Genomic DNA, 23947 nt, shown 5'->3' with positions numbered 1-23947 from the left:
ATCAGTTTGCATGCCCACCAGCAGTGCATGCTGATTCATTTTTCTCCATATCCTCGCCAACACTTGTTGTTTCTTGTGTTTTTGATTTTAGCTCTTCTAACAGGTGTGAGGTATGATAGCTCATTGTGGTTTCTGATTTGCATTTCCCTGATGATGAGTGATGTTGAGCATCTTTTCATCTGTCTGTTGGCCATCTGTATTCTTCTTTGGAAAAATGTTCGTTTCTTCTGCCCATTTTTAAATTGGATTATTTGTTTTTTGAGCATTGAGTTGTAGCAGTTTTTTATATATTTTGGATACTAATCCTTTCTCATATATGTCATTTGCAAATCTCTTTTCCCATACAGTAGGTTGCCTTTTAGTTTTGTTATTTCCTTTGTTGTGCAGAAGCTTCTTATTTTGATGTAGTCCCAATAGCTTGATTTTGCTTTTGTTTTCCTTGTCTCAGGAGACCCGTCTAGAAAAATGTTGCTATGATCAATGTCAGTGAAATTACTGTGTTCTCTTCTAGGACTTTTCTGGTTTCAGGTCTCACATTTAGGCCTTTAATCCATTTTAAGTTTACTTTTGTGTATGTTGTAAGAAAGTGGTTGAGTTTCATTCTTTTGTATGTAACTGTTCCATTTTCCCCAACACATTTTGTTGAGGAGACTGTCTTTTTCCCACTGCATGTTCTTCCCTGCTTTGTCAAAGATTAATTGACCATGTAATTGTGGGTTTATTTTTGGGTTTTCTATTCTGTTCCATTGATCTGTGTGTCTGTTTCTATGCCAGTACCACACTGTTTTAATTACTATAGCTTTGTAATATAACTTGAAGATACCTCCAGTTTTTTCTTTTTCAAGATTGCTTTAGCTTTTTGGGGTCTTTTGTCATTTCATACAACTTTTAGGATTGTTGTACTAGTTCTCTGAAAAATACTGTTGGTATTTTGATAAGGATTACATTACATCTGTGGATTTGGGAAGTATGGACATTTTAACAATATTTATTCTTCCAATCCATAAGAATGGAATGTCTTTCCATTTCTTTGTATCTTTAATTTCTTTCATGAGTATTTTCTAGTTTTCAGAGTATAGATCTTTCATCTGGTTAGGTTTATTCCTAGGTATCTATTGTTTTTGGTGCAAGTGTAAATGCTATTGTTTAGAAATGCAACAGATTTCTGTACATTGATTTTGTATCTCATGACTTTATTCATTTATCAGTTCTAGCAGTTTTGGGGCAGAGTTTTTAGGATTTTCTCTATATAGTATCATGTTATCTGCAAATAGTGAAAGTTTTACTTCTTCCTTACCAGTTTGGATGCCTTTTATTTCTTTTTGTTGTCTAATTGCTGTGGCTAGGATTCTAGTAGTATTTGAATAAAAGTTGTGAGAGTGGACATCCTTGTCTTGTTCATGACCTTAGGGGAAGAGCTCTCAGTTTTTCCCCGTTGAGTATGATCACTTTGGGTTTTTCATATGTGGTCTTTATTATGTTGAGGTATGTTCCCTCTAAACCTACTTTGTTGAAGGTTTTTACCATGAATGGATGTACCTTGTCAAATGCATTTTCTGCATCTGTTGGTAATTTCTTTTTTCTGTTATAGATTTGATGTATCATGTTGATAGGTTTGCAAATATTGAACCACCCTTCCACACTGGAAAAATATTCCAGTTGATAGCAGTGAATGATTTCTTAATGTAATGTTGGACTCCGTTTGCTAGTGTTTTGATGAGGAATTTTGCATCTGTGTTCATCAGAGATGTTGGCTTGCAGTTCTCTTTTTTTGTGGTGTCTTTATTTGGTTTTGTTATCAGGGTAATGCTGGCCTCATAGAATGAAAATTGGAAGTTTTCCTTCCTCTTCTCTATCTTTTGGAATAGTTTGAGAAGAATAGGTATTAAGTCCTCTTTAAATGTTTTATAGAATTTACTTGTGAAGCCATTTGGTCCTGGACTTTCGTTTGTTGGTAGTTTTTTGATTGTTAAGTACCATTGCTGGTGATCGGTCTGTTCAATTATTCTATTTTTTCCGGTTTTAGTTTTGGTAGGTCATAGGTTTTTAGGAATTTATACATTTCTTCCAGGTTGTCCAATTTGTTGCAAGAGAATATTATGAAGAATTATATGCCAGTTGTTTGTATTTCTATGGTGTTGGTTGTTATTTCTCCTCTTTAATTTGTGATTTTGTTTGAGTCCTTCCTGGGGTTTTTGGATATTTTTGGCATATGTGCTGCTTTCCCCACCCCCCCCGCCTTCTCCCCTTTAATGAATCTGGCCAGAGGTTTATCGATTTTGTTTTTCAGAGAACCAGCTCCCGGTTTTCATTAATCTATTCTGTTTTTTGTTTTTTTAGTTTCTATATCATTTATTTCTGCTCTAATCTTTATTATTTCCTTCCTTCTGGTTTTGGTTTTTTTGTTATTTTCTAGCTCATTTAGATGTAAGGTGAGGTGATTTATTTGAGATTTTTCTTGCCCCTTTTTTTTTTTTTTAAGATTTTATTTATTTATTTGACAGATCACAAGTAGGCAGACAGGCAGGCAGAAGGAGAGGGGGAAGCAGGCTCCCTGCCAAGCACAGAGCCTGATGCAGGGCTCGATCCCAGGATGCTGGGATCATGACCTGAGCCAAAGGCAGACGCTTAACCAACTGAGCCACCCAAGCGCCCTTTTTCTTGGTTCTTGAGGCAGGCCTGTATTGCTGTAAATTTCCTTGTTAGAACTGGTTTTTCTGCAGCCCAAAGATTTTGGTCTGTTGTGTTGTCACTTCCATTTGTTTCCATGTAATTTTTTATTCTTTGATTTCTTGGTTGGCCCATTCATTGTTTATTATTTATGTCTTTCCAGATTTCTTCTTGTGTTTAATTTTTAGTTTCATAATGTTGTAGTCAGAAAAGATTCCTGGTATGATTTTGATCTTTTTCAATTTATTGAGACTTGTTTTGTAGCCTAATATGTGGTCTACCCTGGAGAATGTTCCATGTATACTTGAAAAGAATATGTATTCTGCTATTTTAGGATGGAATGCTCTGAATATATCTGTTAAATCCATCTGGTCCAGTGTGTTGTTCAAACCCACATTTCCTTATTGATTTCTGTTTGGATGATCTGCCTACTGATATAAGTGGGGTGTTAAAGTCCCTTACTATTGTTGCATTACTATCAATTAGTTCCTTTATGTTTGCTATTAACTTTTGTGTATTTGAGTGCTTCTTTGTTGGATGCATAAATATTTACAATCGTTATATCTTCTTGTTGATTGTCCCCTTTATTTAGTGTCCTTTGTCTCTTGTTACAGTCTTTTTTTTTTTTTTTAAAGATTTTATTTATTTGAGAGAGCACAAGTGCAGGGGAGGGGCAGAGGAAGAGGGAGAAGCAGACTCCCTGCTGAGCAGGGAGCCTGACACAGGCCTCTGTCCAGGACCCTGAAATCATGACCTGAGCTGAAGGCAGATGCTTAACAACTGAGCCACCCAGGTGCCCCTAGTCTTTGTTTTAAAGTCTATTTTGTCTAATATAAATATTGCTACCCCACCTTTCGTTTTTATATCCATTTGCATGATAAATGTTTCTCCATCCCTTCACTTTCAATCTGCAGGTGTCTTTAGGTCAAAAGTGAGTCTCTTGTAGACAGCATATAGATGGGTCTTGTTTTTTAATCCACTCTGTCACCCCATGTCTTTTGATTGGAATGTTTAGTCCACTTACATTCAAATTAATGATAGATATGTATCTGTTGCCATTTTGTTATTTGTTTTGTGGTGGTTCTTGTAGTTTTTTTTCTCTGATCCTTTCTTCCCTTGCTCTCTTTAATGAGCCACCCAGGCGCTCCGATAAGCTTGTTCTTACTGCTTTTATGTTTTCTACTTTTCATATTGCACTTACGGTCTTTCTTTTCCATTCAGAGTCCCCTTTAATAGTTCTTGTATGGCTGGTTTAGTGTCATGAACTCCTTTAGTTTTTGTTTGTCTCGAAACAGTCTCCTATTCTGAAAGCCTTGCTGGATAGAATTCTTGGCTGCAGATATTTCTCTTTCAGCACTTGGAATATATCATGCCACTCCCATCTGGCCCTAAAAGTTTCTGCTGAAAAATCCACTAACAGCCTTCTGGGGTTTCCCTGGTATGTAACTGTCTCCTTTTGCTGCTTTAAAAATTTTTTCTTGGGGCGCCTAGGTGGCTCAGTTGTTAAGCGTCTGCCTTTGGCTCAGGTAATGATCCCAGGGTCCTGGGATTGAGCCCCGCATCAGGCTCCCTACTCCGCGGGAAGCCTGCTTCTCCCTCTCCCACTCCCCCTGCTTGTGTTCCCTTTCTTGCTGTCTCTCTGTCAAATAAATAAATAAAATCTTAAAAAAAAAATTATTTTTTCCTTTAAAATGGCATAAAGTAGTGATAATTATTATGTGTCTTGGTCTGGACCCCTTTGGTTGATTTTGTTGGGAGCTCTGCCTTCTGGATCTGGGTATCTGTTCCTTCCCCAGGTTAGGGAAGTTTTCAGCTATTATTTCTTCAGATAAATTTTTTGCCCCCTTTTCTCGTTTCTTTTTCTGGGATCCTTATAATGTGAGTGTTATTAATGCTTGATGGAGTCATGTGTCCCTAAGTCTGTTCTCATTTTGTGTAATTTTCTTTTCCACTTGCTCAGCTTGATTATTTTCCATTACTCAGTTTTCTGAGTACCTCTGCTTCCCTCACCCTATTTACTCTATCACATGTATTTTTTTTTTTTTAAGATTTTATTTATTTGACAGAGCACAAGCAGAGGGAGCGGCAGGCAGAGGGAGAGGGAGAAGCAGGCTCCCCGCCGAGCAGGGAGCCTGATGTGGGCCTCGATCCCAGGACCCTGGGATCATGACCTGAGCTGCAGGCAGACGCTTAACCAACTGAGCCACCCAGGCATCCCTATCATATGTATTTTTAATTTCATGATTGTGTTCTTCATCTCTGATGGATTCTTTTTTTTTTTTTTCTCTCTGTGTTAAGAGTCTTACTGATGTTTTCTACTCTTTTCTGAGGTCCAGTGAGTATCTTGATCATTACTTTAGATTCTCTATCAGGCATATTACTTCGTCCTGCTTCACTTAGGTCCCCTCTTGTGATTTTTGTCCTCTTCTTTCATTTGGGACATATTCCTCTATCTCCTAACTCTGTTTCTTTGTGTTAGAAAAGTCAGTTCTGTCTTTTGTTCTGAAAGTAGTGGGCTCTTTAACAAGTTGGTGCTGGTCCTCATCCACAGCGGGTGAGCAGCCACCACTAGGCCAGGGCTGGCCGTGGCTGCTCCCCAAAGTGCAGGCAGGCAGGGGTGCAAATTGTGTGTGCTGGTCCTCTTCCACAGAGGAGATGTAGCTGGTCTGGAGACTGGGCCGGCTGGGGCTGAAGTGCAAAGCGTATCTGGGTGGGGGTGGTGCAGTTTTAACAGTATGTGTGTGTCCTCCACTGGAGCTTGGGTGAGACCGTGTTGGCAAGGTTTGCACAGGTTGTCTTAGGGAGGGGACCCACAGCCCTGGAACTCAGGCAGGCCTGGCTGGAGGGGATGGGGCATGGTGTAAGCAAGTTAGGGAGTGCTGATGCCCTGCCGGTTTCCGCAGGTGGCCATGTGATTATGCTGGGGGTGGGGGTTGGTGGGAGTGAGAAATGGCACCTGCTAGAGCCTCTGTTCCTAGCGAAGTTCCTTAGTGAACTCTGAGATTAGTAACTAACTCTCCCTCCTGTATGCCCCAAGCACTTTTCAGGCTGCTGCTTCAAGTTGATCTCTGTGGGATGTTTGCTGTGCTGTCTCATTAAGGACAGGGGCTCAGTTTCCTATTGCCCTCTGGGCTTTCTCAGATTGAGCCTGCTGATTTTTAAAGTCCCAGAGGATTTAAGTCCCCGCTGGTTTTAAGAACTCATGAAATTTGGCCCACCTAATATTCAGAGCCAAATGCTATGGGGATTCATCTTCTCCTTGTAGGCTCCTGGTGTTGATAGTTGTTCTTATACGTCTCTGCCCCTGTGGCTCCCTCTCGCAGCCAGACCTGCAGGGTTTAGCTCCCCACCTCATCTCTGCTCTCCTACCTTCTTCTATGTGGCCTTTCTCACCATTTTGTTTTGGAGTTTGTTCTGCCAGTCTTCAGGTTGTTTTTTGGGTTATTTGCCCTGACATGTTATTAGCCTGGGGCGAAGTGAACATAGGGTCCTCCTATCATCATCTTTGGAAGTCTGCTTTCTCTTTTTTGAATATCTTTATATAGTTAGAGTTTAATGACACTCCTTCAGTGACATGCTCTATTGCTTAGAAATGGATGTTTGGCAGAACTTAAACAGTAACATCTCATAAAAAGAAAAATGTTGACTAATATTATATAATAATACAAAGTTTTCAGGGATAAATATTCTATAGTTTTCTGTAAAAGTTCAACAGTCACTGTTATTCTCTTTTCTCTTAGCGCATTAACTTTGGCCTTAGTAAATGTTTTGTAAGCTATTGAACTAAAGTAATTTTATCAACTTGGTAAGGTTTACTAAGTGGTGGACCTTTCTTCCTTGACATTATTAACTCCTGAATGATACCTAATATTCCCATTAATAATTCTTAAGCAAAGGCAGAATTAAAGCACAGTCTGATATATGCTGATTATATAGTCCTGTTGTCTAGATCCTAATGATTGAAGTGGTGTAACTTAGTCATTAGCTCCTGAGTGTATATTGCTAGTTTGATCATGATTGCATTTTTAATTTTTATTTATTTATTTATTTATTTATTTATTTATTTATAAAAAGATTTTATTTATTTATTTTGACAGAGAGACAGCGAGAGAGGGAACACAAGCAGGGGGAGAGGGAGAAGCAGGCTTCTCGCAGAGCAGGGAGCCCAATGTGGGGCTCGATCCCAGGATCCTGGGATCATGACCTGAGCCGAAGGCAGATGCTTAAGAACTGAGCCACCCAGGCACCCCATGATTGCATTTTTTAATAGTTATAGAATACGTGTAACAAAAAATTTACCATCTTAACCATTTTTGTAGTGCTGAGTACATTTACATTGTGCAACCAGTCTCCAGAATTCTTCTTCTCAACTCTTTCCAGCCTGTGGCAAACATCATTCTACTTTGTGTCTATAGATTTGACTACTGTTGGTCCCTCATATAAGTAGAATCCTATAGGATTTATTTTTTTTATGACTGGCTTTTTTCACTTAGTATAATGTCCTCAAGATTTATCCATTTTTGTAATGTCAGAATTTCTTTTTTTAAGGCTAAATAATATTCCATTGTATATAGCACATTTTGTTCATTCATCCATTAATAAGACATTTGAGTTTCCACTTTTTGGCTGTTGTGACTAATGCTGTTATGACCATAGGTGTACAAGTATATCTGAGTTCCTGCTTTAAATTCTTTTGCACATATATCCGGAAATGAATTGCTGTATCATATAGTAATTATATTTTTACAATCACGAGTGTATTTTGAATTTAGTATGATTAACTCTAGTATGATTTTAGTGACCTTAATTTAGTATGCAAACCTTATTTTGAAGATTTTATTTGAGAGCGAGCAAGAGAGTGTGCACGGGGAAGGGGGGGGGAGGGCAGAGGCAGAGGAAGAGAGAGAGAATCTGGAGCAGACTCTCTGCTAAGCTCAGAGTCCGACATGGGGCTTAATCCCACGACCCTGAGATCACGACCTGAGCCGAAATCAAGTTGGGTTGTTTAACCAACTGAGCCACCCAGGTGCCCCTGAAAGCCTTATTTTGAATTTAGTATGATTAACCTTATGAATTTCTTTTATTGTCCAAGAGATTAACCCATCTTAATGCTATTCCAGATGTTTAAGTTGGTTATATACTTTGAGAAGAAAACAGTAATTCTTTTTTAAAAAATATTTTCTTGGTTACTTTTTATTTTTTAGTAATCTCTACACCCCATTGTGGGGCTTGAGCTCATAATACCTGAGATCAAGAGTTGCATGCTCTTTTCGGTTGAACCAGCCAGGTGCCCCAAGAATTTTTATAGACTAGATTTTGAGTTGGGCATCTCATAAGTTTTTGAGTTTCATATAGAGCTTCAGTATATTACTATAGATTGTTTCCTTTGTTTTGTAGTAGAAATAGTATTGTGCTGATGGTTCTCAAAGTAGATGAACAATGTAAGGTGGTTTAGATCTTTGTGGAGGTTAAAATGCTGTTAATGTTTTCTTAAGATATAATTATTTGGGATTGTTCATAAATATATTTCAGTTTGGTATTATTTTGGCAGTTTAGCTAACAGACTAGGTACCAGTACTTTAAAACCTATTCAAAAATATTTTTGCATTGACTGTTTCCAGTACTAAAATGTAATTATTTTAGCAGTTTGGGGCAGAACTCTTTCTCAGATAGAATACATGATTCTCTGCCTTCTTAAAGAATACCTAATACAGCCTTGATTGTTCTAGTTTATTAATTTAAAAATGAACATTAAACAGTGTCTTCATGTTTTGTTAGTGAAGCTGTGTGATCCAGTGCTGAAATATTACTGATGTTTTGAGTTCTTGTCCGCTTTTCTTTTTTACTAGTAGCCATTTTTTGTTGCTGACAGTGGGCCTGCCTGTGTAACCTTACTTCCAGTCTAATTTGTTATATTTAATCCAGTATGATTTTGGAAATTAATCAAGCTTGATGAGTAAAATAGAATAAATGTATTCATGAGTGAAAATTTGGTCATTTCGCGTGTCAGGATCACCAGACTTTATATGAATTGGCTACTCAGAGAACTTACGACACACTTTCTGGTTTTGAACTGAGTATAGGTGATTTCTTATTTCATGAGCACTTATGTCTCATTATAACATCTAGAATTCTGTTGAGTCCCTCTCCCCTTTTATTAGGTAATAGGTGGTAGAAGGTACGAATTAATGGGGTTATCATTACCAAATTATATATGGCTTAGAAAGTGTAAAGGTAAAGAAAAAAAATTGCTTCCCCTGCGCCACCCCCCCCATGGTTAACTGTCAGATAGGTTGGTTTAAGTCTAGCACTTGAGCAGCAAACTCTATTGTTAGCTGATTCATGAAAGCAGTAAATTGGTGTAGGCTATATTTTTGGACCTTGGAAAGTGGCGTTTTATTACAAGTATACATCATCAAGAATTTTGATAGTTAAACATCAAGACCTCCCCTTTCTTTTCCATTATTCTCTTCGATAGCATTTCAAAATTTTAAAGTTCGCCTCTTTTTTCAAAGATAAATGGGGAAATTGTATTCATTGTCATTATTTTATATATAGTTCTTTAAGGAAATCATTGTTTCAAGTATTGCTGCTGGAAGGCCCAGATCTGGCAGCTAGCACTACCGTGACACACAATCAAAAATTTATTGTCATACATACTAGGTTTAGCTGATTCAGCTATATCATCTTACGTCTTTGTACCTCCAGATTTAAAACCTGTCTGAATTTTAGTTACTTGTAGGCTTAATTCTTAAAGTATATAAAGTCTTCTATTCCCCAATTTCTCAATCCTTCATTAGGCTAGTTTTATTTATCTTGTTTTTGTGCAGCAAGCAGTTCCCTCGACTTGTGACCACCATGGGTTTGAAAGGCATGTACAGACTTGTGATCAGAATGTTTTAAATTTTGACTGCTTTTTATTGTTAGTAATACAGTTTAGCAGTTAAAGAAAAAATCACCTCAAATAGGTCACGATGGAGACCACAAGGTATCCCGTCCGTGTACCTTCTACCACACTTTTTTTTTCTTTTTCCTTTTTTAAAGATTTTATTTATTTGACAGAGAGACAGCTCGAGAGGGAATAAAAGCAGGGCGAGTGGAAGAGGGAGAGAGAAACAGGGAGGGAGCCCAGACACGGGTCTCGATCCCATGACTCTGAGATCATGACCTGAGCCGGAGGCAGATGCTTTACAACTGAGCTACCCAGGCGCCCCTCTACCACACTTTTCTGACCAAGAGCTACTTTGAGTTTGGTGTTACCAGGGTCAGAGTCAGTCTTCAGCTTATCAATAAAAACAATTGTAACCTCTTTTAATCTTACTAAAGATTAAAAGTTTTTTCTGTTTTGTATCTATTTCGCAGTTTGCAAAACTGTAAGAATGAAGGAAACCGGGATTATTTTAATGTTATCACACTGAAAAAATACGTACATACTGGGTTATTTAGCAGGGAATCATATATAAGCAAAAATATTTTCTCATGTGATCAATATAAAATAAAAAAGAGCCCCTTACCCTTTCTTGGACCTTTCAGGAAGGGATAATCATCAAAATAATAACCAAGTATCCTCCCCTGCCTACCCCCCCAACAAGATAAGTCAGTTTGTCTTTGTTTCCTTCAAATTTCACACCACATATATTTTCTTCGTACCTCTTACCATGACAGACTTGACTACTTAGCCCATTAATAGCAGCTCCGGAACGAGCATAACTACCCAGCAATGTAAGGACGTTCATCAGTGCCTGCTGTACCTATTTACAGACTGTTCATAACATGAGAGCGGCTAACAGAGCTGCTCAGGAAGAGAGCAAATGGGCATTTGGGAGATGTGACTGCTTTTGATGTGAAGTGAGAGGCTCTGTATTTGGTTGTTGATAGAGAGCATACAGATCTCTAAAAAGCAACTACAGCAGGGCAGGTGCCTGGGTGGCTCAGTGGGTTAAATTCCTGGCTCTTGATCTTAGCCCAGGTCTTGATTTCAAGGTCGTGAGTCAAGCCCCACGTTGGACTCCACACTGGATGTGGAGTCTATTAACAACAACAACAAAGACCACAGGGATGTGTCGACATAGAAATCCAAACCAATGTTTTCTTTCAGATTTATAGATTTTTAGGAATCTTACTTGACAGTCTGTTAGATATTTACAACAGGGTTTGTCATTCACACATTCACACATACAGGTGTGCTGTATTCTCTGTTCCACTAAGCACTGCTTTTTATTTCAAGAAGGTAAGACTTAGTTCATAGTGAAATGCTCTGTAAAAACTGACTTTTAAATCTTTATGTGAAAATGTGGTAACAGAAGTAGGATTTTAGAAAGGGTAATCTTAATTCCTTTATACTATGCTTGAATTAAGGAATTTACATTCAGTTTCACTTTGCTCAAAAGTTGCAAAATTATTTTTTGCCTAGGAAGAGGAGAATGTGCCCACTGCTCCTGACGCTCCAAGTCAGCACTTACGTGGGCATGGAGCAGGCTTTTGCTTTGATTCCAGGTAATTTTTCTTTTTCCTGTGTAGAATTTGGGTTATGTAGATGAGTGGTTCTCAAAGTATGGTCCCTGGAAACTTGTTAGAAATGCACATGATCAGGCTGTACCAGATCTCCTGAACCTGAAACTCTTGGTGTGGGTCCCAGCAATACGTGTGTGTTTTTTTTAAAGATTTTAAGAGAGCATGAGCAGGGGGGAGGGGCAGAGGGAGAGGGAGAAGCAGACTCCCTGCTAAGCAGGGAGCCTTGGGGGCTCTATCCCAGGACCCTGAGATCATGACCTGAGCTAAAGGCCACCCAGGCATCCCAGCAATATGTGTTTTAACATGCCTTCCAGTGATTCTGATGCATGTAATACTTTGAGAACCAGTGCTAATAAATACTCGTAAGGTTTGAATGAATATACTGTTGGGAAATTATAAGTTCTATTAATCTTTATAGTTTTACAGAAGGCATTTTCTGTTAATTAAAAATTGAGAAATTCTTGTTAATAAGCTTCATTTTACATAATATGCTTGATTTTAACAAAAATGTTTTCGTCAAATTGTGAAACTCAATTTAGAGGCTTTATCAGTGGTTTACGCAATTGTCAGTAGCAAGTATTTTAGAAGCAGAAAGAGATTTCTGAAGTAACTGAAAATTTTCAAGGTAAGTCATTTAGGGTGGATATTAGCTTGACTAGATAAATATAACATTGTCATATCCTGAAGATTATTGCTATTAGAAATACATAATTCTTTCATTTTCCTATTTCTTTAAGCTTTGATGTTCACAAGAAGTGTCCCCTCTGTGAATTAATGTTCCCTCCCAACTATGATCAGAGCAAATTTGAAGAACATGTTGAAAGTCACTGGAAGGTGTGCCCAATGTGCAGCGAGCAATTCCCTCCTGACTATGACCAGCAGGGCTTTGAAAGGCATGTGCAGACCCATTTTGATCAGAATGTTTTAAATTTTGACTAGTTACTTTTTATTCTGAGTTAGTAACACAGTTCAGCAATTTAAAAAAAAAAAAAAATCACTTCAAAATAGACCACTATGGAGACCACAAGGTATCATTTCCGTGCAGCCTCTACCACACTTTTTTGAACAAGCGCTACTTTTGAGTTTGTGTTACCAGGGTCAGAGTCCGTCTTTAGCTTAGCTTATCAGTAAATAAAATTGTAACCCCTGTTAATCTTACCAGCTTAAGAAAAGTTCTTATGTTTGTATCTTTATTTATTCCCCAGTTTGCAAAACTATATGAATAAAGGCAATGGATTAATGTTACCACAATGAAAATATATGTAGTGTGTCATTTAGCATATTTACAAGTTTCTGTTGACCTTGTTGATTGAGCATGACTACTAAATATTATGTAATAAAAGTAATATATCATTATAGTCTTGCAAAGTAATTCTTTGAATACAGAAACTTCCATAATTTAGCTCATGAAAGGATGGTGTTTCAACCTTTAGAAATGGAACTGCATGTAGAATGAGTTCACATGCTTGCAGTAGAGCAAGTACATTTTATATTTGAAATGTTTGCTTTAGGAATAGAAGGCATATTTTGCTAATTTTATGACTAAAACATTTTAGAATGACCTGAACGATTATTTTTAAGCCATCTTGAAGTTGTGTTTCTGTCTAATGGGAGAATGGAACACGATAGGTTAGTGCAGTTGTTTGATATTAAATGATCTACTGAACAGTGGTGGTTGTGGCATAAAATCACAGAAAATGTATCCATATCTTTTTCACATTTTCTTGATTAAAAATGTGATGTTATAAACGCAAATCAATATGTTCATTATGTCTCTTGTATTCTTATTAAAGAGGACACATTTTTGGAGATGTGTAATTTCATTGTCGAATTTATTTGCGATAGCTTTTCATTAAGTCTAAACTTTTTTTCCCTTGGTCTGGGCCTTTAAACAAATTTCTGAACGGTATCTCAAAATATGAATGTTAATAAGAATTTACTGACGTCGATTTTGCTTCTTTTGTAGTTATCACAATATTTGTCTTAAAAGCAAATTAGCTAGGATATTAACCTGATATTCAGTGTGGTGGCATTTCAGTGTGCTGTGTGTGTGAACTGCATACACATCATGTCGCTTGCGTTTGTTTTTTTTTTTTAAAGATTTTATTTATTTATTTGAGAGAGAGAGAGAGAGAGCACATGAGAGGGGGGAGGGTCAGAGGGAGAAGCAGACCCCCCGCCGAGCAGGGAGCCCGATGCAGGACTTGATCCCGGGACTCCAGGATCATGACCTGAGCTGAAGGCAATTGCTTAACCAACTGAGCCACCCAGGTGCCCCGCTTGTGTTTGTTTCTGAAAGCAGAATTTGTATTGCTGGAATCCTTTAAAAATAATTTCGAGTGTAGAGCAAAACAAGACATGGCAGGCTGGAAGGCAGTACTGAAGACTCCACGTCTTCCCTCCCTTGGAGATGCAGGTAAAATATGGTCAGTGGTAGCATTTTCGTGTTGCATCATTTAATTATGGAGCATGCCAATCTTAAAAGTATCCTTCCAATACTAGAGTGGTAATGGACACTAATAAAGAGCCATGTTTATTTTGGGTCAGAGGCAGTTTATTTTAAATGTGATTTCATTTACATTTATAAGCAGCTTTTCTTGACAGCAATTTTGATTAAGTTGCCTTCACTTCTAAAACAAACCTCTGTTGCTTTCAAACTTAATGTGCTCTGTCCCCAACAAAACATACGAAAATATAATTTAAAGCACAGTTTTCACAGACACAGTACAATACATTCACTATACACGGTATAACAAAATATTCCCATCCTTACCTGTTTAGTAATACTGTCACAATGAATAAGCAAATAGAAATTGAATTTGTTTTATAGTTGAAAGAAATTTAACATGCACAATGACTATTTTATGACTTTAGCTGTTGAACTACTGATCCAGCCTACAGTTTCTTGCGCTAGAAGGAGCGAAGCTAAATAATAATTGCTGGCCTAAAAAATTTTGGTCAATTGTAGGTAGATATGAAATAACCAAGTAGGGCCTTCTTATGCACCAACTAGTTGCTTCTCATGTCTGATCACCCTTTTAAATAACACTGTATATTCAGGACCAAGACCACTCTTCATAGATCTGAGGAAATTTTTAGAGGGCAGTGTCTTTATAAATACTTTAAAATCCCTCATTATGAGGGATTCACAACTTAAGAATATAGAAGCTTACCCGTCTGGCCAGCAGAACTGTCATCCTTTCGAACTGTCTGAAAAATTGAGGGACACCTGCTTCCCAGCTGTAAGACTTTCATGAAATGGGAACATGGGAAGAAAGTTATAAGCAGTTTGAGCTTGCTTTTCACCAGTTTTGTGGGCAGTTAGTTAGCCATCATCTCAGAGCAATTTTTATTGCATAATGAGGCAGTTGGTAAACTCTTGCATGTTTAAGGAATAGCACTTGGGAGAAAAGAACACTCAAGGCATGATGGTATTGTTGGTGAGAAAAACTTCAGGAATGGTCCAGACGTAGGTCACTCTCTTTGACCACCTGCTGCAAGAAGCACTTAATTGTCAATAAGGCTCAATTTTGTATTTCAGCAAAATGTTTTATAAAGCTAAACAGATATTTCCAATGGGAATACAGACCTCTACAATGTGATGGAAAAAGTGCCTTTAAAAAAAAGTCTAAAAACACAATGAGCATGAAGAGGCAGTAAGGGGTCTTAAGAAAAATGTTCTCTTTGAAACGTGCTTGGAATTTTCATTATTTGCAACCCACAGTTTTGTTAGGGCAGTGGTTGCGAGAATTGGCAACACATAAAACATTAAATCTGTTGGCAATAGAGAACTACAAAGTGCTTTAAAACTTCACCTAAAGATGAAGCTAGAACTAAATTTCACACACACAAAATTTGCACTTAAGTATTTCAAAGTGTTTTCTAACAGATTTTAGGGAAAAGTATTATTTCACTAAACTGGTATCTTGGTCCAGAAATATCAACAGGCATAAACCAAATCCCTTGCACCCAGCAGGCACTCAATGAATGTGTGTTAATGAGTGAACTGAAGAGACTATTCTGTACAAAAATGCCATTTATAACACTAAAATGATTGGTAAGTCAGATGGCAAGATTTTCAGCTTAAGGGGCAAAAGGATTTGCAAGATAATATAAAACACAGAAAGCACACCTTTTATGTATGTTATTTAAATATGAAAATATTTTTAGCATATTATGTTAAACATTCTTATTTATATTTCCATTACCTAAAGTCTTTCTACTCACAACTAACTATATTATGTAAGGCATGGTAACCAGTTTGATAATGAAGGTATTATTTTGGTTTTGAACATAGTGAGTTGATGTGTTGAAAAACTTCAATCACATTACAATCTTGGGGAAAAAAAATCTCAGTGCCAGCCCCTCCCCCCATTGATATCACTGCAATACAACTAAATAATATGCAACATGCCCTCAATTTTATTTTGGGGGAAATGTGCTGAAGAACCTAGAGCTTTTTTTTAGCACCTTATATCAAAGTAATGAAAATGGGTATGATGATTACATGTGCAAATGTACAAAATCAACTACAAAGATACATCATTCCAAAATTACAGAAAAAATTTAAAGCATGCATTTAATTCTTTAAAGGGTTGCTGAATGCTTCCCCTGAAAAAAGGTGGCTGTTTTCAAAATCAGCAACTGCTGGTGAGGATTTCTTGGCACAGTTACGACCAGCATGTTATTGCTGCATCTTCCTGATAATCTCAGCCGACACCGGGGGATGGAAATTGATTGTATGGTGCCGCAGGCCCTGAGCTGTCTTGTAACTCTTACCACAACGACATTTGAATGGTTTGCGGACACGAATCTGTGTTCTGTGACCATTCTTAGCGTGGTACTTTATGCCATTCACATTCTGTGGAGAAGACAAAAAGATCACCTATTAGATGCAATCGAAGTGTCAGACGGGGGAAAACCTTGGTGTGGGTCTGGATTACAACTGGACATCTCCTGGATGGCAGGAGTGTACCTAGTAGGCTTTGCAAGAACTCCATTTCAAGCAGTCGAATGTAATTGTGGGCTGTGCAGACTGGGTCGCAAACTATGCCCTTACTCTGAAAATGAAAGTACTGGCTTCCTCAAATTCTACACAGAATATATATTTAAGACTGTATAAGGAGGCACTTTCCTCTGCCTAGAACTTTGCTTCCCCTGTGGATTTTTCTACTTGGAAGAGTGTTAACAACAAACAATTATATAACATATCCTTAGGGTGGCCAAAAAACTGTCTTTTTAAAGAAAAAACACAGGCAATAGAATTGAAGACATCTATAAATCCTTAATATAGAAACATAGCTCATGTTTCGCTTCCAGACAGCTGTGGGAAGAACCTATCTTACGTGCCCAAATCATGCCCTAGCATAGTTGTGTTAAATAAGCACCTATGGGTAGACTGGGTCTTACGTTTATGTACTGCATTTCAAACATACAATAAACTTTAAAAACTTAGATTATGGAAGTCTCAGCAACATAAGAGTTCCAAACTTCAAAGTGGTGTACAAATCCCAAGTGAAACAAAATATCAAAATGCTGTCTGGTTTTCTACTAACTGGTTTTGCTGTAAGACTCCATGCCTAGAATCACTCCTACAGACTTACTTTACTATTGTTCATCCCAATTAAATGCTGAGAAAATAGGTATTGAGTAACTGATGGAAGATTAAAGAATAAATGGCAGAGGTGGTGTTAGGGCATGGGTCTCAATTCTCAAGTCAGCTATTGCCAGATTTGGGAATAAGGGAAGAGAAAAGAAAGGGCTTGAGACAAAGTTGTTGAGAATTGATTACCGGGAAGAGTAGGCTGTTTCCTAAAGTATTCTATGAATTTAATCCCAATGAGCCTAGTCCTAAGCCCACCTGAAGGATTCCAACACAGTGGTCTTGAACTTTATTCGTAAGATGCCCTTACTGAGCTCCCACATATAGGGATGGACAGCTGTTGTTTCATGAGCTAGATCTAGCACACTGCCTGGCCCACAGTAGATGCTCAACGAGCATTTGTGAGTGAATTTGTTAGAACGTGGTTCACTGTTCTGGAGTAAGTTGGGAATTGCCATTAAAATGTGTTGAGTGGTTATTACTATTTACATTTCCCTTTTAGAGATTCATAATGCACATTAATACTTTTTAAAAGTCCTTTGGTAGAGAATCCCACTTGACTTAGTTGAACCCACGGGTGCCAAACGGCAACTCCAGTTGGCTGTGTTCAGAGTCGGACTGACGGTTGTCCACCAAGTCAAAGCACAAGGACAAATACCCTCTGCCCTGAACTTGGCTCTCGGCCTTCTTCACCTTTGTTTCTGTTCATTCATCAGTCCCTCCCTGCAGGGTGAGGACCCCTCACTGTTGTTCTAGAGGCATTCTGGGGATAACGTGCTGTGGTGGGCTATCGGGAGAGCAGGGACAGTGGCAGAATCAGACCCATTAAGATGATGGGTAGATAACCCCTGCCAGCCTCCTGCTGTTCCAGCCATCCCAACGGAAGCTGAGGGATTTGAGTAAAAGCCAACTTCTGTGTCGAGCCTGAGCTGACCTCTTACTGCAACTGCATGAGACACCCACGCAAGAACCACCTAGCTGGTGCCCGGCAACCCACAGAACCATGACAGATAATAACAGTTTTAGAAAAGCACCATCGGCTTTCTAAGTAACAATATAGTAGGAAGTCTCTTGGATCACAAAAACTAGAAATTTGCATTTGTCTGCTTGCTAATAGCCCATTTATTAGCTCAACAGATATTCACTGAGCACCTAGTAGGGTCCTTTTCTGTAGATGAAAGGTGACAAACATTTCATGTCCTTGATTTCACAGGGAACTTGTTGCACGATGGGTCAATAAATATCCAGCTACCCCTGTGTCCCAGTACCACGGACATTCGTCAGAAAATAGGGGGAACCCAAAATAAAAACATTTGACCAACAAGCTTAAATACTCCATCCAGGCCTGATTTTTTATAATTAGGTGATGGGAAGTTTGAAACCAGAAATTGCTAAAGCCACAAGAAGCCAGTCCAACATGACCAGATCCAGTGTTTGCCAGAAGGACAAGCCCAAGGTTGAGGTGATTTCAGCAGGTTCTGTGGTCTGTTCCCAGCTTGACTGTAAACACCGTATTGTGTGTCTGGCCATGAGACTGTGAGGAAAACACAGCTAACTCCATACATTTGCTTTATTACTCTGGAAAAATCAGTAAGCCAATTGCACATGTGGAAACACGTGGCATTTCCAGGGTTGGCTAAAGAACCTAAAAAACCCACGTTAACTCTGTTGCTGTGATTTACAATGTTCACGAGTGTCAGTGGGACAGCCTTATCACAAATGTTAGTACAAGCTCCAATGCGATTCACCGTCTGCCCCATCTGTTCATTCACATATAGCAATGGGAACTTTCTAACACTTGGGATTTAAAAAGATTCACTGACATTTATAATTACAGAGATCCTGAAAGAAGTTTGGTCTTTCAGAAATATGAACAAAAATGGGGCGCCTGGGTGGCTCAGTTGGTTAAGCAACTGCCTTAGGCTCGGGTCATGATCCCAGGGTCCTGGGATCGAGTCCCGCATCGGGCTCCCTGCTCGGCAGGGGGTCTGCTTCTCCCTCTCCCACTCCCCCTGCTTGTGTTCCCTCTCTCGCTGTGTCTCTCTCTGTCAAATAAAATCTTAAAAAAAAAAAAAAAAAAAAAAAAGAAATATGAACAAAAATAAATAATGGCACGCAACTTGAAAACCAAATGCTTCAGGGGCGCCCGGGTGGCTCAGTTGGTTGAGCGACTGCCTTCGGCTCAGGTCATGATCCTGGAGTCCCGGGATCGAGTCCCACATCGGGCTCCCTGCTCAGCGGGGAGTCTGCTTCTCCCTCTGACCCTCCTCCCTCTCGTGCTCTCTGTCTCTCATTCTCTCTCGCAAATAAATAAATAAAATCTTTAAAAAAAAAAAAAAGAAAACCAAATTCTTCAATCCTCTGGTTTCTGAAAAGAGAAAGGGAACTAACTTCGAAAGGGCAAGGGAGAAAAAGGAAGGGGGGGAAGGAAGGGCAGTAACAAGAGCTGCTCATGCTGAGTATTTGATGTCTCGTTTCTTAACCAGTACTCATGTTTTAGAGAAACAGACACTCCGAGACAGTGAGTGAGCAGGGGAATGATAGACCTGAGACCTGGGATAGGAACCCAGGCATGCCTGATTGCAGAACCCACATTTCCCCCAGAATTCCATGTACCTGAAGTGCTAGGTACTCAGTAATTAGTACAACCAGTTGGTGGTCTTTGAAAAATCTTAAAAGTTGGGAAGGATTGGGACAGGTCACTCCATCTGGAGAAAATGGTCTATGAATTACAGTGGTCTGACACGGGGCTACCATGTGGAGGAAAGGGCTGGGCAGGAGGTCCAAGGGAGGGCCTGACGGGGGGGGCCAGGCAAGGAGGGCATCCGTTCATTTCCATGCCAGGTTCTACCATCAGGAACTACCTGCCCTAATGAGGGAGCTGAACCAGTCAATGGACAACAAACCGTTTAGAGGCGCCTCTCAAAATGCCACTCCAGATCAAATCATGAAACAAAGTCTGGGCGCCAAGCTGGGCGTTCTACATAAGGAGATGGTCTACATAAAGGAGAGGATGGAGTCACAGGGCTTTGATGAGGAAGGAAAAAGAAGAGACCGAAGCTGGGGTGGGTGGGGGTGGTAATGTCAGCATGGCAAGTAAAGCCTCTTGCAGCAGCGTGGTGACATCAGGCAGCCCACGAGCTGAGAAAGCGAGTCGCTCCGGACCGGACTCAACATGCGGGATGAGTCAGGCGGGAATCCCATTTTTTTTTAACTCGCTCTATTAAAGCAATCTGTGTCCAGGGTAGGCAACTGCCGAAATTTAGAAAATACAAAGGGACATAAAGAACAGGTATAATCACTAACATCTTTCAGTATTTTCCCCTGAAAGAAAACGAGATTGGATTCATCATTACATATTTTTTTGAAAGGATTTTGTTGGCAGGATTTTATTACATTTCCCTATTGTTAGAAATTTAGTATTTCTTTTTTTTTTTTTTTAAAGATTTTATTTATTTATTCATGAGAGATAGAGAGAGAGAGGCAGAGGCAGAGGGAGAAGCAGGCTCCCCTCTGAGGAAGGAGCCCGATGCGGGACTCGATCCCAGGTCCCTGGGATCATGACCTGAGCTGAAGGCAGACGCTTAACCGACTGAGCCACCCAGGCGTCCCAGAAATTTAGTATTTCCCAAATTTGTGCTGACTGTAAGTAATGTGATGAATACCTTGTATATCAAGTTTTGCATCCCTGGTGATGTGCCTGGGATACATTTCTTAGACAATTATGGAGCTAAGGAATACAGATACTTTTTAAAAGTTCTGATTATTTACTGCCAAGTTGCAACCCAGAAAGGTGGTCAGGTATGCCCCCCGCAGGGCTTCTGATGGGACCCTTAGGAGAGGCAAGGAGGTTTCGATCCACTGAGCGGGGAGAATGGCTGAAGTGCCCTTCTCAGAAAACCTTCAGCAACACACCTGCCTGGCTGTGTATCTAGACAGCAGAGGCCAAGCTTCCTTCATGGTGCTGAAACCATAGCGTTCCCCAGGTAGCGCAGGGACCCTTTCAGAGAAACTTCTCAGGGGACAGCTTGTTCTGCTTTCTAGTTCTTTTTTTTTTAAAGATTTTATTTATTTATTTGACAGAGAGACACAGCGAGAGAGGGAACACAAGCAGGGGGAGTGGGAGAGGGAGAAGCAGGCTTCCCACTGAGCAGGGAGCCTGATGTGGGGCTCGATGTGGGGCTCGATCCCAGGACCCTGGGATCATGACCTGAGCCGAAGGCAGACGCTTAACGACTGAGCCACCCAGGCGCCCCTGCTTTCTAGTTCTTGAAAGTAGCAAAATGCCTTTAATTCTAATAACTCTAATATTAAAAACTATCAAAGGAAGCACTTCAACCCATCTTTTGAAGCCATTCCCACTTATAAGCTGGGGAGTCCTCTCTCTCTCGTCTGAAGTCTGAAAAAAAAAAGTGCCTCGCACCAAGGTGGGCGGGATCAGATGTTCACCCTGGAACGTGTCTGAGACAAATCCAACAGAATGAATCATCCAATTGCTTTGGGGTTCTGGTGGTCAGCTGGGGGGGGCCCACACTGTCCTCTTCCCCATGCATTTTGCCTCTGTTCCTTTATCTTCAGAGTATCTACTTGCCCAAGACCTGTGCCTGGTGCTGAGGAGGGGTCTATGAGCTAAACGGACCCTTGGGGTGATAAGGCAGTAAGTGCTCTCTAGTGATATCAACGGAGCATGTAGAAAGGTCAGGGGATAGAACTTCATTCTATGAGTGGGGACTCAGTCTGGGAAACTGGTGAGGGCTTTCCAGAGCAGGTGGCATTTGAGCTGTGCCTTGAGAAATGAGGGGCATTCAAATGAGATGTACTGATGGAAGAGGGGAAGGGGGCATCCTAGGCAACGGGATTAATATGGGAAACAACATGGAGACTCAGCTGTCCTGCTGGGCCCCTCTCCTGCCCTGCTCAGTAGGAAGTCTGGAAAGTTAGATACCTCATCTTTTGCTTCTGCAAATGCCAAGAAATGGTGAGAAGAGCTGATCTGGAGTCCGTGCCCAAGAGGCTAAGTGGTTAGAGACTCTCTGCCATCAGCGGGCAAGGAATGAGACAAGTCTGAAGTGAGCCCTGGGGATAAACAACATGGCGGCACTTCTGGATTCCGCCTGACCCCACAGCACACCAGCTCATTAGACCCTCCTCAAACCAACACCCAGTCCAGCAATCCTGCAGTCAATAAGATGCAGTAACTACACGAGAGAACACCACTGCCCTGTGCCCAGTAACTTCCCAGCAGAAAGGTCACACTAGGGAACATGACCACGCTCCTCAAGCAGACGGTTAGGAGGAGTGGTTACATGTTTGTCCTTGTCCCATGTATCATGACCGGGCATTCTGGCCCGGAAAAGGAAACTCACACTTCCCTCATGGAAATCGGGACCACTACTTGCCGCCCATGTCATTTGTCAGTTGGTGGTGCTGAAGCAGGCAGCCTCCGCAGCCCAGGCCTCACTCAATTTTCTTTTGGCCTTCGGGGCAGAAAGAGCACTCAAGTCCCCATCAACCCAGATGTAGACAACTGCAGGAGAAATTGCTGGAAACCCAGGAAAAAGAATGGCAAAAGACTAATGACAAGCAAACAAGTGACCGGGGCGGGGGGGAAAAAGGTTGTGAGGAAGGAATGAAGCTGGTGGGAAGGTGGGAGTGCCTTTTGCTCTTCAGCCAGAATAAAGGCTGTGGCTTCTCCCCCACCTCAACCCCCCTTTTTTGGGCCAGCCTCAGTCTGGCTCATATCTGCTCCCTCTCTGAACACAGTGGATGTGCATGACATCCCTTAAACAGCGTCTGGATGCTTGAGAGAAGGCAGCCAGCGGCCCAGCCCCGAGGAACGGCTCTGTGAAGCCGTGGGGAGAGACGTGGCATCTGGAGAGCAGGTAGGAATCGAGAACAGAACCCTCTCGGTCTAGCTTTCTCCACTTTGAAACGAACAAACAAACAAAAAAAGAAGGAAAACACTCTGCAGTGCCGGGGCTACCTTCCGGAAAAACGAGCCTGTCTGGCAATCCCTTTGCTTTCTGGCCTCTTGAGGTAACCACCTGGTGGCCTTTCCCCCTCTCCACCTTCCACGCCTTCCACAAGTCGGACACAGAAAACCGACGTGCGCCACTCTGAGTCCCGTCCTGCCCTGAGCGGCTCCCGAGCCCCGAGGGGATCCTCCCGCCCCCGCCCAGGCATCTTCGTTTTAAACAGAGCATACCCGGCCTTTCCATGAGAACATTGTCGCCTATTTTCTACAGGCAAAGCCTCGGCCACTTTTAGATCAGCAGCCGGTACAAAAAATACTGAAATAGGGGTTGTTTTGTTTTGTTTGGTGTTCAGGGACACGTTTCAGAGCCGTATGAGAAGTGCTTATGCATTGCACATCTTTTAAGCCTTTTTAAAAAAGTCAGTCTGCTGAGCTCTGGGTAAATTAGCATATCGTCAAATGTACCACACACAGGTTCCTGATTTTTAGATTTCCATCTCCCAGCTGGATTTTAAACAACTGCAAACGCCTCAGGAGAAAGTGTGCAAATTTGCTTTTTTAAGGTGCCCTGTGGACCAACCCTTGAATGTTGTGTTTTTTCCCTTTGAGTTTTCTTTTTTTTTTTTTTTTTTAAAGATTTTTTATTTATTGAGAGAGAGAGAATGAGACACAGAGAGCACGAGAGGGAAGAGGGTCAGAGGGAGAAGCAGACCCCCCGCCGAGCAGGGAGCCCGATGCGGGACTCGATCCCGGGACTCCAGGATCATGACCCGAGCCGAAGGCAGTCGCCCAACCAACTGAGCCACCCAGGCGCCCTCCCTTTGAGTTTTCTTAATAGAAAATTTAGTGTCCCTGGCCGCGTGTGACACCCAGTCAGGTTCTCAGAGACATGGGTTCTGTGTCCTCTGTCACCGACAGAGCGCTGAAGTGGGCGGTTTGGTGAGAAAAATATCAAAGCCCCCTTTTCTCCTGATCTTTCATGCCGGTGGTGGGGTCACGGGGAAGGGAGCACGAACTTCCTGGGCTGAAAGCTAAAAACCCTCCGTCTACCACCTTTAAGACTTCAAAGTCGTCCTCCGTGAGCCACCTGCATAAGCCGACTGCTGGGGAAGGTGTGTGGCATAAACAGGCGACACGCTTGGTATTCTGATAGGACAGGAGTTTGAAGAATGTCAAAAACACGATCC

At 40.8% G+C, this 23947-nt stretch overlaps 2 protein-coding genes across 10 annotated transcripts in view; one reads left to right on the top strand and one right to left on the bottom strand.

The window, feature by feature from the left end:
- TAX1BP1 (Tax1 binding protein 1) overlaps positions 1 to 13002 on the top strand; it is an 84927-nt gene extending 71925 nt beyond the window's left edge. For all 7 annotated transcript variants that reach the window (XM_064575122.1, XM_064575121.1, XM_064575120.1 and 4 more), the window contains 2 exons: positions 11084 to 11166; positions 11922 to 13002. In XM_064575122.1, coding sequence (XP_064431192.1) covers positions 11084 to 11166; positions 11922 to 12123 — 285 coding nt within the window. In that variant the 3' untranslated portion in view covers positions 12124 to 13002. The remainder of the gene's footprint in view (positions 1 to 11083; positions 11167 to 11921) is intronic.
- Positions 12145 to 23947, bottom strand: part of JAZF1 (JAZF zinc finger 1) — a 327155-nt gene continuing 315352 nt past the window's right edge. Inside the window, exon 5 of one of the 3 annotated variants that reach the window (XM_045864516.3) lies at positions 12145 to 16045. In XM_045864516.3, coding sequence (XP_045720472.1) covers positions 15869 to 16045 — 177 coding nt within the window. In that variant the 3' untranslated portion in view covers positions 12145 to 15868. Of the gene's footprint in view, positions 16046 to 22897; positions 23907 to 23947 lie in introns of those variants that run through there. The other 2 variants (XM_064575124.1, XM_064575123.1) reach the window with 2 other exon arrangements.

This window comes from Mirounga angustirostris, unplaced genomic scaffold (genome assembly GCF_029215605.1).
Source record: "Mirounga angustirostris isolate CCGP_5_RB_7025 unplaced genomic scaffold, mMirAng1.0.hap1 SCAF_12, whole genome shotgun sequence".
Taxonomy (NCBI): Eukaryota; Metazoa; Chordata; class Mammalia; order Carnivora; family Phocidae; genus Mirounga; species Mirounga angustirostris.
Note: the sequence above shows the minus strand (reverse complement) of the source record. Positions and strands in the feature narration are given on the sequence as shown.